This window comes from Rhinopithecus bieti, unplaced genomic scaffold, assembly GCF_001698545.2.
Source record: "Rhinopithecus bieti isolate Rb0 unplaced genomic scaffold, ASM169854v2 scaffold_84002, whole genome shotgun sequence".
Classification (NCBI taxonomy): Eukaryota; Metazoa; Chordata; class Mammalia; order Primates; family Cercopithecidae; genus Rhinopithecus; species Rhinopithecus bieti.
Window position 1 is genome coordinate 5,607,493 of NW_016841755.1, and position 14,709 is coordinate 5,622,201.

The window sequence follows — 14,709 nt, forward strand, 5'->3', positions numbered from 1 at the left end:
AGATGATGAAAAACAACAATAATGAATCAAAAGAAATTGGCAAATTCCTAGAAAATATAATTTCCAAAAGTGAAACATCTCATTTTGAGATGAGATAGGTCTGAACAGACCTATACCTCCGAAAGAAATCTAATCAGTAGATTAAAATTTTCCCACAAACAAATGCCAAGACAAGAAAGGTTTAAGGTTATATCAAACATTAAAAAAGGTCATCCCACACTTAAAAAATGCTTTCAAAAATGGAATTAGAGACAGAAAAGAGGAAAGCTTCCCAACTCGTTCTATGAGCCCAATATACGTTTGATTTCAAATTCAGCAAGGATAACACAAGAGAGGAACACAGGCATTTCTCACTTGTAAACATGGCCATAAAAAGATTAAGTCAAATATTAGCTAACTAAAAATCTACTTATGGAATTTGTTTTATCCCAGAAATGCATAACTGAATCTGGTTTTTGAAATAGAATAATGTATACATTATAATACGCAAATATACGTATTTCCCTATCTTAACAAAATGAAAGAGAAAAACCATATGATCATCTCAACAGAGGCAGACAACCATTTGATTCTATTCTAAAATAGTCATAACAATCTTTTAGGAGACTAGGGATGAACTGAAGTTTCTTTAACCTGAGAAAAGACATGCCAGAAAAACCCTTAGCATAAATCTTTCCTGATGGAGAAATGTCGGAAACCCTCCCTTTACCGTCTGGAATAAGACAAGGAAACCCACTATAACGGATTCTGTTAATCACTGCACTACAGGGCTAAACTACCACAGCAATGCAAGAAAAGAAGTAAAACTTGGAAGAGAAGCATAAAATAGTCATCATTTATAAATGATTTTTTTTACAGTGGAAACTGCAAATAATCTACTGATATACTATTAGAAATAAAAGATCTTAGTAAGGTGAGTGTGTGGTGACAGTTCATGAAAATCCACAGAAGTTCTGTAAACCAGCAACAATCAGCTGGAAAATGGCAGTTTTAAAAAAGCTATCGTGTACAACAGGAACAGAAAAAGTAACTAGTAATACACACAAAACAAAAAAGAGTAAGTGCTATATGGAGAAAAGCATAAAATCTTATTGGAGGACTTTGAAATGAACCTAAGCAAGTGAAATGGTAAACCGAGTTGACAGACGGGAAAATTCAAGTCACAGAACTGCCAGCTCTCCTCAAGCTGCCTGAGATTCCACGCGGCTGTTAAGGCCCTAACAGGTTCATCAATAAACTTGACACATTAATTCTACAAGTTATGAAACAACAAACACCAAGAACAGCTGCAAAACTTCTGAAGAAACTTCTAAAGAAGCCGCAGCTTCTCCACCAGCACCTGCTGCTTCACCTTCGCTTTTATGTTACAGAAACGGCTTCTTTCCTTCAACCTCATGAATGAACTTCTGCTGGTTTCCAACCTTTCTTCTCTCTGAAGAGAGTGAAGAGAGGCAGCTTCCTCACCTCTCCAGCCTTCATGGAATTGAAGGGAGTTAAGGCCTCAGTCTAGACGAGGCTGTGGCTTCAGGGCGTGTCATGGCTGGTTTGATGTTCTATCTAAACCACTGAAATTTTCTCTGGATCTGCAATAAGGCTGTTTGACTTTCTTATCATTTGTGTGCACTGGAGTCGCACTTTTAATCTCCTTCAAGAACTTGTCCTTTGCATTCACAACTAGGCTAACCATTTGGTGTAAGAAGCCTAGCTTTTAGCCTGTCTCGGCTTCTGACATGCCTTCCTCACCAAGCTTAATCATTTCTAGCTTTTGATTTAAAGTGAGGGACCTGTAACTCTTCCTTTCAACGAAACATGTAAAGGACATTGTAAGGTTGCTAACTGGGCAGATTTCAATATTGTTCTGTCTGAAGGAACAGGGAGGCTGAGGAGAGGAGACGGGAATGCCAGGTCGGGGAGCTGTCAGATCACAATTAAGTTTGGTGTCTCATGTGGGCAGCTATGGTGCTCCAAAACAATTGCAGCAGGAACATCAGAGATCACCGATGACAGATCACCATACGTGATAGAAATGAAGTTTGGATGACTGAGGATTGCCAAAATGTGACAGAGACATGAAGTGGGCAGGAGCTGTTGGGAAAATGGTGCCCATCAACTTGCTCAAGGCAGACTTGCCACAAATTCAATTTGTGAAAAATGCAGTATCTTTGAGTGCAATAAAGCGAAATGAGTAAAATGCCTGTATATAGCAACCAGTTTGAGAACTATTTCACGGCACACTGGTAGCTGATGGTACTTAGAAGCTGCCGGTTTTGACAGAGCTCACCTGTGAAGTGGTGATGGCTGGCTCGTCAGGGCCCAGGACCTGTGCGTGGCTGGGAGCTCCCTGTGGGGGTCTTTCTCGGGCTCCAGGACCTGTGGAGTGTGAGTTGTAGTTCGGTGGACAAACATGGCCAGGACAGCTTGTGCTCCTGGGGACTGGGCACATTCCCCTAGAAAATCAGTGATGTGGGAAACAGCTGTATTAGTTGTGAGTGACGTCAGCGAGGGTGGTTCTCAGCAGTCCTGTGAGAGGCAATGCTACTCTTCCATTTATATTTTTAAAAAGAAGAACCTGGTGGGGCTTTTAAGCTTTAGGGATAAAATAAACCAGGAAAACAAGCAGCTTTTCTTGATAAGACGGATACATACCCCAGGTCTTCCTCCCTGGAACTGAGACATTGTTGAGAGGTTGAGAGTGGCCTGCACCACATCCAATGACCGTTCAGCTTCTCTCCTTCCTGAAAAGCTTCCACGGCATTTAGCGAGACTCCTCCACGTGCTACCCCATCCTTTCACTCAGCGAAAATGAATGAAAATGGCCAGGTGCGGCAGCTCACGCCTATAATCCCAGCACTTTGGGAGACCGAGGCAGGTGGATCTCCTGAGGTCAGGAGTTCGAGACCAGCCTGGCCAACATGGTGAAACCCCCCACCCCAGCTCTACTAAAAATACAAAAATTAGCCAGGCATGGTGGTGGACACCTGTAATCCCAGCTACTCGGGAGGCTGAGGGAGGAGACTCACTTGAACCTGGGAGGCAGAGGTTGCAGTGAGCCAAGATCGCACCACTGCTCTCCAGTCTAGGTGACAGAGTGAGACTCCATCTCAAAAAAAAGAGAAAAATCAAAACCCTAGTTGTAAAATGTAAACTTGAAGGCACCTGTAGTATTGTAACATAGACTGTTTCTCACAGATTAATTTTGGTGGAGTTATAAAAGTTGTTAGACTCAAAATGAAGGCACTTGTGTTAGAAAAACAAACAAAAAGCCCTGCCGAATGAAGGCCATGAAGGGAGCGTTCCCACATACGACTAGCAACAAAAAATGTGATAGAAGACTGCAAAACTCAAAATCTTGCGCAAAGACCAGCACAACCTGACACCAAAAATACTTGTGCAAGGACGTCTGCCCAGCAACTGCCTGTCTAGTCTCAGACTAGCATCACCCTCGCTATTGATCTCTGTAGCCCGGGATAATTCTTTCAAAATAATTCTGTCATCCTCCTAATTTTCCCTTTAAAACCTTTTGTCTTCCTGTACCTGAATATGCACGCAATTTACTGTGGTATGTGTATTCCCATTTCAATGCTTTATTCTTGAATAAGTTACATCTTCTTTGAGTGACCCTCTCTCTGTTACTTAGCCTGATACACACAGTGTCAGAAATGGGACCAGAAAAATATCACCTTCGGAAGAAATCATTTTTTGTTCCATTTTTTGGAACCATTGTGCAGTATTTACTCCACCTCTTTGAGCTCTTCACTTCCACAACTTGATTTTTCACCCTGGTGAGCCTTTCTCAGGCTGAGCCTTTCTCTTTGTGTTGGAGGCTTTTTGATGCCACTCAGAACGTGACTTGGATGAGGCCGCCTGGATAAAGGACCGCACATCCGGCCTGAGATGATACACAGCCTTTTTGTCTTCTCTGCGAAGTCCTTGCTGGTGCAAAGGCATAAATCTTTCTGGGCTGAATGCTCTGATTTGTACAGAATTAACACTCTCTCTGTAAGGCATGTCTTTACTTGTGAATTCACTTTTGATCTGCATGCCTAGTTTAATATTTTGTTCTACCTGGACACCCAGGTTAAAATTTTTGTGAACACTCTTACCTTGGTTCCTTCGGACTTGATTCGAGTCTTTCCCCTTGATGGTTTTTTTAAATGTTCTGAGAACAAAAATACACATTCTAAATGGTGGGTGCAGAGCAGCTAACTAAAGGCCAGGAGGGCAGCCGCCACCATCTCAAACACGGCCTAAACTCCTGACTTCCCTGGCTGGATTTGTAGATTTTCTTTGCTCTCAAGAGATTAATAAGAACTGAATGAGATTCTAAAACATTCAAGTATGCCAGGTGGGCTGGGATTCCAGCCAGCTACATGTTGTGGCCCATTCTCATGCACATGTTTAAAGTGATCGGCAAAATGACACCAAGGAAAATCCAGAGCTCAATGGCCATTATTTGAACTCTCTAAAAAAGCAACTCTCTGGAAAAAAACAACCTTGCAGCGATCGAGTGAGCATGGAGTCTTCGCAGGTCTCTATCTCTCCTCCCACCCTTTTTTCTTTTTCTTTTTTTCTTTTTTGCCTATTTTGAATTTTCTGACTCTTCTGCTGGTGTTGAGATGAAACTCACTGCTTATGGCATTCTAGCCAAGATTTTTTTCAAAGTCTTAAAGGGCTTTCAAATTAATGGCGTTAAGAAATTACAACAGCTCCACGGTAACCAACAACCTAGACACCTTTTAGAGACATCAGTTTAGGTTTGACTAACAATTGCTTATGGTGATGGAGCACTTAACTGAAAAATTAATAATCTAAAAGAAAAAGAACTACATAAATATTTATAATGTTTATAAAAGTTAGGCTCTCAGATTACAGAGGTCAAAAGCTGGAACTCAGAGCAATAATGTAAGGTATCTCTGTCCAGCATAAAACTGTATTACTTTTCTGCCATGCAGAGTCCGAAAACAAAAGCCAAAAACAAAATAAAACCAAACCTGCTCCAATGCTTCCTGCCCATATCTCTAACCAACCAAACAAGACCAGCAACCAAAAGACATTTGCTGCTAGTTCAAGGCTACATGGAGATTCTTATACAATGCAGTCAATCCTAGCTAAAATGTTTTTCCTTTTATAGACAGAGACAGATACAGAGACAGAGACAGAGGCAGAGACAGAGACAGAGGCAGAGACAGAGACAGACACAGAGACAGAGACAGAGGCAGAGACAGGGTCTTGCTCTGTCGCGCAGCCTGGAGTACAGTGGTGGGACTACAGACATGCACCACCAAACATGACTAATTCTGTTGTCATTGTTTTGTAGAGAGGGGTTTCACTCTGTTGCCCAGGCTGGTCTAGAACTCCTGAGCTCAAGTAATTCACCTGTCTCAGACTCCAAAAGTGCAGACATAAGCCACCATGCCTGGCCCACCTAGCTAAAATGTAAACAATGGAAAATTTAGCCCTAACCTCATTTGAAAATGAGAAACAAAAAACAAACAAACAAAAAAAGAGGTGGGTGGGGGTAGAAATGGTGTTTTTTATTTTATTTTAAACTGCATGGAAACTGTTTACCCAAAATTTTGGTCCAAAGCCTTCATGAGATTTCCTATCAGAGTAAATAGCACAAAACTAAAAATCTTGGTCCCCGATTGTATTCGTCTATTCTTGCACTGCTATAAAGATACTACCCGAGACTGGGTAATTTATAAAGAAATAAGGTTTAAGTGACTCACAGTTCCTCATGGCTGGAGAGGCCTCAGGAAACTTACAGTCATGGCAGAGGGGAAGACGCATGTCTTACATGGTGGCAGGCGAGACAGAGCAAGCAAGAGCAGTGAAACTGCCTGACAAAACCCTCACATCTCCTGAGAACTCACTCACTATCACAAGAAGAGCATGGGGAAAACTGCCCCCGTGATCCAATCACCTCCCACCGGGTCCCTCCCTCAACTTGTGGGATTATAGGGATTACAATTGGAGTGGAGATTTGGGTGGGGACACAGAGCCAAACCACATCACCTATGTTAGAACAACAAGGTTTTCTTAAAGTATTGATTTGCCCTTAGGAAAACTGCAAGAGGTTTTGATGTTTAATCCTGAAATCTGTTTCTTTTTCTTCCCCCATTTTTTGTAGAGATGGGGGGGGGAGGTCTTCCTATGTTGCCCAGGCTAGTCTCGAACTCCTGGGCTCAAGCAATCCTCCTGCCTTGGCCTCTCAGAGTGCTGGGATCACAGGCATAAGCCACTGGCCTGGCCAGCTTTTCCTGATGTGTCTGGATTATTCTGTGTAACCAAGAAAATTCCTGTGCTGTTACTAAGAGTCATGTAATTCCCTACTGCAGGCACTCCTTTTCTTGTTTACAGTCCTCTATAATAAAGTGAACACTCGTAACCCTGGATGCACTCTTCCTGTGTCTAATTAAATCCAAGTGCCCTTCTCTTCAGGTTTGACTTCTGAGTTATCTAAGGAGAAGCAACCACATGGCAGGAGGTTTTTCTTTACTTTTGGTAACTGGCCTAAACACAAGACATCTTTACATTCAATCAAGCTAGATTTGTTTCTGATTAAGTTTTTGATTACTCAGGAAAACTGAGCTTTAAATGGGTTAAGGCTTTTACATTCATGTAATTTTCCGTACTTGCTTTTGAAGTATTTTAACTATCACTCTGCTTAAATGAATAATATTTTACATGACTTGTAGTGTTTTTTTTTTTTTTTTTTGAGACAGGAGTCTCACTCTGTTGCCCAGGCTGGAGTGCAGTGGTGTGATCTCAGCTCACTGCAACCACCACCTTCTAGATTCAAGCGATTCTCCTGCCTCAGTCTCCCCAGTAGCTGGGATTACAGGCACCCGCCACCACACCTAGCTAATTTCTGTACTTTTAGTAGAGACAGGGTTTCACCATGTTGGCCAGGCGGGTCTTGAACTCCTGACCCCAAGTGATCCACCTGCCTCAACCTCCCAGTGCTGGAATTACAGGCATGAGCCACCGCACCTGGCCCTGTGATTCTGTTTTGATCAAGTGTTTTAAACTTTTTGACATATTTGGTAAGTTTCCCAAATATCAGAATACCAAATTAAGTCTTTTTGACCTAGAACTAACTTTTGGATTTTTCTAGTTGTGCTTCTGGAGAGACTCAAAACATGTATCTCTCTCTTGTTGAGACATTAAACAATTAGGCTTCTTTGGTAAACTGCAGGGAAGTGTCAAATGATAAGTGATACTAGGTCTTCTTTCAAATACATTTATGGGTATGATGTTGGTATGTTTCAAAAATCATGTAAACTCACAGAAATCTAACATGTTATCAGTCATAATTTTGGTTGTTATATTTTTTCTGAAGTTATATTTGTATGGCTATGTTATTAATGCATTCTAAAGATGATACGAAATTTATAAAAGTTTCATGGTCCTGATATCAGTCCAGCTGTCTGTCATGATTCCAGTTGTTCTTTTAAAATGTCATATGTTGGCTGGGCGCGGTGGCTCACACCTGTAATCCCAGCACTTTGGGAGGCTGAGGTGAGCGGATCATGAGGTCAGGAGATCGAGACCATCCTGGTTAACATGGTGAAAACCTGTCTCTACTAAAAATACAAAAAATTAGCTGGGCGTGGTGGTGGGCCCCTGTAGTCCCAGCTACTCGGAAGGCTGAGGCAGGAGAACGGTGTGAACCTGGAAGGCGGAGCTTGCAGTGAGCTGAGATCGCACCACTGCACTCCAGCCTGGGCAACACAGCGAGACTCCATCCCAAAGAAAAAAATGCCATATGTTACACGTAAGTAACGAAATTTCCTTGGTAATTAGGAATTTTCATCAGATTTTCAACCGTGGCCATTTTAAGCTTTTGGCTTCCCTACTTGTTATTTTCAATTATTCCCTAAAAGTCTTTGCAATCAACCAATCAACTACAGTCCCAATTTGCCTTTCATAAAAACACTTGCAAGAACTCTTGGACACAGATTTCTGAAAACTTTAAGATCATGAATGGAAAAGGAATTTCCAGAACTGTGATGAAGAAGCTGTTGGGTCCGTGGCGCTGCTAACCAAGATCACGCAAAACAAAATACTCATTATATGAAATTTAAAAATTAACACAGATAATGTTTTAATGACTTTTTCTTGCAACATTTTTAGTTCTTTACCTACATGTTTTATTTTCCGGATTTAAGAAAATTGTCTCTCAAAAGTTGTCTACAGTTTACAACAATTTGGTATAGTTTAGTGAACAAAGGTGGAGGCATTTGATTTTTCTGTCTACTTGATTCTTCCAAAATTTGGAAACTATTCATGTATATTCTTAGTTTTAAGTACAATATAATTATTTATATAAGTTCAACAAAAATCTATTCTCTCTTTACAGCAGGATACAATTGGAAACATTTGATTATAGTACAGAGGTTTTGACTGAATATCATATTTGAAGGTATCCATAGAAAGCCTGGTTTTAAGGCTTCCCAGCCTTACAATCAGTAAATAAAAATTGTCATTTCCTAGCAGGCCCAGGAATATTCAGATTGTAAGTACAATAGAAGATCTGCCCAGGTTTGGCTTTCTAGCCTCAAGAGCTTTTTAAATCTGATAACCTATGTGATCAGTGTAGGGAGAAAAAGTTATGTTTCTAAAGAAAAATTATCATACCCTTGTTATTAGACTGTAGCTCTGAGCCTTGTTTTCAAGTTCTTGTTATCTACCTATAGAATGGGCTAGTCCTGAATTCTCCTAATTTTCTCCAACGTTTGGCTATAATTCTCCAACTAAAAACTAAAACTGCTTCTCTCCTAAAGCCCTGTAAGATGAACCGAAACACATTTTAAGAAACAAGCCTCATGCCTGATGTATGGTCCACACATAAGGTTCACCAAACCACTTGATGCCACAACCAGAGATATTCAAGCTGCAAACTGGAAGGAAAAGTTGAGGTTTTCATGTTGTAAACCATTTTCCCTAGACATTGGAACAAGACTCCATATCACAAGGAGACCCTAACTCCTCAACTCCTCTTAATGTCTATCTTTTACACTTGACAGGATAGTGATGAAATTGAAATTTCACAATCAGTAGCTTCTGTTGGTAACTTAACAGAGCATAAAAGTCCTTTAGTAACGCCTATAATCCCAGCACTTTGGGAGGCCGAGGCAGGTGGATCACCTGAGGTCAGGAATTGGAGACCAGCCTGGCCAACCCCGTCTCTACTAAAAATACCAAAAATTAGCCAGGCGTAGTGGTGCATGCCTGTAATCCCAGCTACTCCGGAGGCTGAGACAGGAGAATCACTTGAACCCAGGAGGTGGAGGTTGCAGTGAGCTGAGATTGCACCACTGCACTCCAGCCTGGGCAACAAGAGTGAAACTCCATCTAGAAAATAATAATAATAATAATTTAGTATTCATTGGTTAAGTAAGAAAATGCCTGTGCATTTCTTATTGTGGTACCTGGATCAATTCCTCAGGGAAAGTTGAGACCCACATACACCAAAGAAGAAAACAGGCCACGTCATTCAAGTCTTACCTGATTCCCTATGGTCGCCAATTCATTCCACTGTCTTTACGCCTGCCGGGTTCATGGATGCAAACGGGGATTGACATATCACTGTTAATTTTACTTTTTATTTCCCCTTTTTGAACTTTGTATCTGTTTCTTGTCAATTTTTTTTCCATCCAGGATACACAGGAATAAAGATCATGTTTTTGAGATAGGGTATTGCTATGTTGTCCAGGCTGACCTTGAACTCCTGGACTCAAGCAATCTTCCCACCTCAGCCTCCTGAGTAGCTGGGACTATAGGCATGAGCCACCACGCCTGGCTACTTGTTAACTGATTTGCAGAAGTACAACTCCTAACAGTGTAATGCTGGCCCAGCACTTTCAGATGATAGCAAAAGATCATGGAAAAGAAAATTGAACTTAACAATGTACTCCAGGTAGACTTATCCAGGGAGCCACTCCCTTCAAACCTCCCTTGATGCTCAAACGTGGCTAAAAGGGTTTTGACACTGGATCCTAGTCAGCAATCATTCCCCTCGAAGTGGGGTGAGACCACCAGCAACGACAGGTCCATCTCAGCATGGAGAGGCATCCAAACCTAACCACAGGGGGTACACAACATGCTTGTACACAAAACCCCTGACAAAAAGAGTCAGGGAAGGCCATGAAGAGAGGGTTCTCATGCTTGAGCACCTGATAACAAAAACGATGACAAAACCCAAAACCGGGCACTAAAGCCATCATAACTTTACACAAAAGGTGCTTTGGCAAGAATACCTGCCCAGCAATTGCCTGTCCAACCCCAGATTGGATCCTCCTTGTTACCGATCTCTGTACCAAGGACCATTATCTCAAAATAATTACGTGATTTCTTCCTCCTCTGAATATGCAGTCTTTACTGTGGAATGTATATTCCCATTGCAATGCTCTATGCTTGAAAAAAAATAACTTTTTCTTTAAGAGAGGCTTTCTCTGTTCTTTAGGTTGACAGAAGTATTACGTTTTCTCATCTGTGCCTAGTGAGCTCTGAGGTTCAACAACTGCTGTCCTTCCCCTTAACCTCTTTCTGTCCTGGCCTCGTAGCACGGACCCTCGTATGCCAATCAAACAACACAGGTGAGTTTGGAGGAAACACACATCAGTAAGGAAAAGCGACCAGAGGCTTCACCAAAACCACCGAGACACGGATAAACCTACAATTCCAGGGTGTGAGATTCCTCCTTTCCCCTGGGCCATTACGTAAAGGTGACTGCATTACAGTCCCACACCTCTTATCTGTGGCCCTAGTACCCTTTTTTTTAAAGACAGGGTCTCGCTCTGTTGCTCAGGCTGGAGGACAGTGGTGCAATCACAGCTCACTGTGGCTTTGACCTCCTAGGGTCAATGGATCCTCCCACCTCAGCCTCCTGAGTAGCTGGGACTCCAGACAGGTGCACACCACCACACTCAGCTAATTTTTTGTAGAAATGAGGTCTCGCTATGTTGCCCAGGTTGGTCTTGAACTCCTGGGCTCAAGCGATCCACCTGTCTCGGCCTCTCAAAGTACAGGGATTACAGGCATGAGCCACAGTGTCTCGCCCAAATCCATAGTTCTAAACATGGAAAGTTTTGTGTACTTCATTTGGCAGGAAAGTCTAACCTGAACTGGCATGAGACTACCCACGATCCTTTTCACCCTGCTTGTATTTTGCTGCAGAAGCATCAGTTTGATGAGGGTGTTGCCCCAGGCCCCCAAATGGAACATGCACACATCACTTTCCTAACATCAGAACAATTCAGAATTCTGGGAAACACATCCGTTTCTAAGATTCTTTTTTTTTTGTTGTTTGTTTTTGTTTGATTTTTTGAGACGGAGTCTCGCTCTGCCACCCAGGCTGGAGTGCAGTGGCCGGATCTCAGCTCACTGCAAGCTCCGCCTCCTGGGTTTACGCCATTCTCCTGCCTCAGCCTCCTGAGTAGCTGGGACTACAGGCGCCCACCACCACGCCCGGCTAGTTTTTTGTATTTTTTAGTAGAGACGGGGTTTCACCGTGTTCGCCAGGATGGTCTCGATCTCCTGACCTTGTGATCCGCCCGTCTCGGCCTCCCAAAGTGCTGGGATTACAGGCTTGAGCCACCGCGCCCAGCCCGTTTCTAAGATTCTTGACTAAGAGGTGGTGGCTTATGCTAATTTTCCTGACTGTGGCCTCACTTTCTTCCCAATAAATTTGTTTCAATCTGTTGATACTAAAGTTTTATTTCATGATGCCTGTAAGATAGCTGATTTTAACCAAAGGTAGCACACCAATTAAAGGCAAGGTAAGTTTCATTTGCTGTCTAGCATCTCTAATTGGAAGACCACAGGGCATCTACCCAGGTTGGAGTTGTAATCATCTAGGGACGTCTACATCTGTCTACCTAGATCAGCCTGTCAGTTCCATCAAGGTCTGCATTTCAAATCCCTAAATAACACAGGTTCTTCCCCTTTTACAGAATTATGTTTTCAAACCAAAGTTCACACGCCGCCGGTGGGAAGAGGTTCAAATAGGGAATGTTGATACATATCAACATCCTTTGAGACAAACCTGTTCACCACCACTTTCTCTCTCGCAGGCGCTGACATCACCCAGGGCTTGCGCTGCTGGGAGTGTTCAAAGGAAAACTTGAGAAACATTAAATTTAACAGAGTTTAACTGAGCAAAGAATGATTCAGGAATCAGGGAGCCCCTCAAACCACAACAGGCTCAGAGAGACTCCAGTGCCGCTGTGTGGCCAAAGACTTCCAGACAGAAAAAGGAGTGAGGCACAGAAGGCAGAGGTGAGGCCTGCAAACAGCAGGGCGGCTACAGCTCGCATGTGGCCTATTGAAACAGAGTTTGAAGAGCTGACCACCTGTGACTGGTTCAAGAGTAGGTTATACTCTGTCCACACATCCAGTTAGATTACAGATCACTACGTATGGAGAAACCTACAGGCTAAACTTAAGAGAATGTAAGAAGGTGGCTTCAGGCTACATTTGAGTAGTCTGTCCTTACAGTGTCAACGAGGGGTTCATGGGAATTCTTCATCATCCAGTGGCCTTGTAAATGTTGCCCATGCTTTTAGTTTTGTTACCTGGTTGTTCTGTCTTTATGGGATTGTGAGAAACTGAAAGACTGTGACTGCTGGTGTCATTTTCCCACAATCTCTATTTTTTAAAAATCCCATAAACGCTCTCTCATGAGCGCCGCACGTTTTCCCTTGCAGTCATGGGGGCAGGGGCTGGAGAAGGCAGCACAGATAGGCAAAAACCCGCAGCTACAAAAAATGCACTCCTAACAGCAAGTAATGGTGAGGGCTAAAAGGCACTGTGCCCATTCTGTGCCATTCTAATTACCAAATGTAAATGGTTTTGAGAAAACAATTTTTATCTGAGGAACGTGAGTCCTTTTAATTATCAGGCCGAGAGAGACATTCAAATGAGGTGACAATCACGCCCCACTACCCTTTGACCTGTGTTCATCTCTTTAAACTGCGACCAGTGGCAATAGCGCTACAAACAGCTATAAATTAACCTAATAACGCCACACTGGACACTACACCCACACTCAATAGCTTAACACAGAGTCAGTCACTAATCAATGTTATTTCTGTAAACCAGTGAAATTCCTGACAAACAAGTTCCTTTTAGTCGACTCTCTGGCTCCCTCTTTTGCCTTTAAAACCCACTGCTAACTGCTAATCGGAGTACACACTCAGGGTGCCTTGAATTTGTGCTCCTCAAGGGTGGCCTAAATAAACTCTCTACTTAAAGAAACTATGCCTCCGCTTCTTTTTTGGCCGACAATTTCCAAAATGTTTACTAAAATGAGAAAAGCCACCATATAAACGTGAGGGGAAAAGGCAAGTGCAGGATAATCTCAATTGTACATAACACTTATATATGTAAGGACAAAGATACACAGTAAAAAAAGAACTCGGGCACGTATTAAGGCTGAAAAAGTAAAAACAGTCCAGAGGGGCCTGGCTCAGTCCAGCCTCCCGCCTCGGCCTGCCGAGTAGCTGGGACCTCAGCCACCGCGCCCGGCTAAGTATTAATGAATCTATTTTAGAGATGGGGTCTTGCTATGTTGCCCAGGCTGGTCTCCAACTCCCAGGCTCAGGTGATCCGCCCGCATCAGCCTCCCAAAGTGCTGGGACTACAGGCTGGGCCGCCCGCCCGCCAGCTTAATTCACGTAAACTCCCGACAAACGTAGAAACTGGCTCTCCTTTAATAAGACACTTGCGGCTGCTGCTCATCAGGGTTCGCCCGGGGCCACTGGGACCACGCTCCGTGCCCGCCCTCCCGCTGCGGTCGCTCGGATTTTCTGAACCCACCAGGGGCTTCCGGGCGCCTTGCCCCAAGCGGGCCCACCGCCTGCGCGGGCCGAGGGCGGCGCACCTGCCCCTGCGCTGCCGCGTCGAAGGGAAGGTCGGAGGAAGAGAAGACCACAGCAGCTCCCGCGGCGTGGGGTCCGGGCTGGACACGAGGCGGGGCCACCCGGACGCCAACAGCCTCAGGTCTCCGTGCCCGCGGCGCGCACGGCATGCCAGGACCCGTAGTCTCGCGACATTGCGACTCGCAGTGCGCGACGGAAGTCGAGGAGAGCGGCTCGCGGTGCATGCCGGAACTCGTAGTCTCAGGAGGCTGGGTCTCCGCGTGTGACGGGGTAATAGGCTGCCCGCCTGCGTTGAACGCTGGGACTCGTAGTCCCGCCGTGCCCTGCCCGCGAATGCACGCCGGGATACGAAGTTCCGAGCGCCCCAGGACCGTCACTGGGACCGGGGGACAGCGGGCCGCGCTGCATGCCACTGCTCCACGGTGCCGGCTCCCGAGGAAAAGTAGGGCGCAGGAACGCAGTACTCCGCGGCCGGCACGCAGGCTTGGTCCCAACACGGAGCCGGCTCCGACACTCGCGCGGCGCTCCTGTTTACACGCGCACGTACGCACGCACGCGGCGCCCTTGCCGTGACGTCACGCGCCCTCCAGGAAGTCGGCGCGGGCCAGGCGGCCGGTGGAAGCCGGTACCGAGAGGAACTACAGCGTCGCCGCCTGGGTCGTGCCGCCGCGGTGGGCGCTGCGCTCTGAGCGCAGCGCAGGCCCCGTAGCGACCGCCTGCCTGCCCTCTGTCCGCGATGGAGTTGCCGGCCGCGGGCCGCGTTTCCTCCGAGGGCGCCCCGACGGCGACCGTGGCCGAGGTGCGCTGCCCGGGGCCCGCGCCGCTG

At 44.8% G+C, this 14,709-nt stretch overlaps 1 protein-coding gene across 1 annotated transcript in view; it reads left to right on the forward strand.

Moving 5' to 3' along the window:
- Positions 1-14,472: 14,472 nt before the first annotated feature.
- CTDP1 (CTD phosphatase subunit 1) overlaps positions 14,473-14,709 on the forward strand; it is a 41,445-nt gene continuing 41,208 nt past the window's right edge. The window contains exon 1 of the mRNA XM_017866092.1: positions 14,473-14,709. Within this exon, the coding sequence (XP_017721581.1) occupies positions 14,620-14,709 (90 nt within the window). The 5' untranslated portion in view covers positions 14,473-14,619.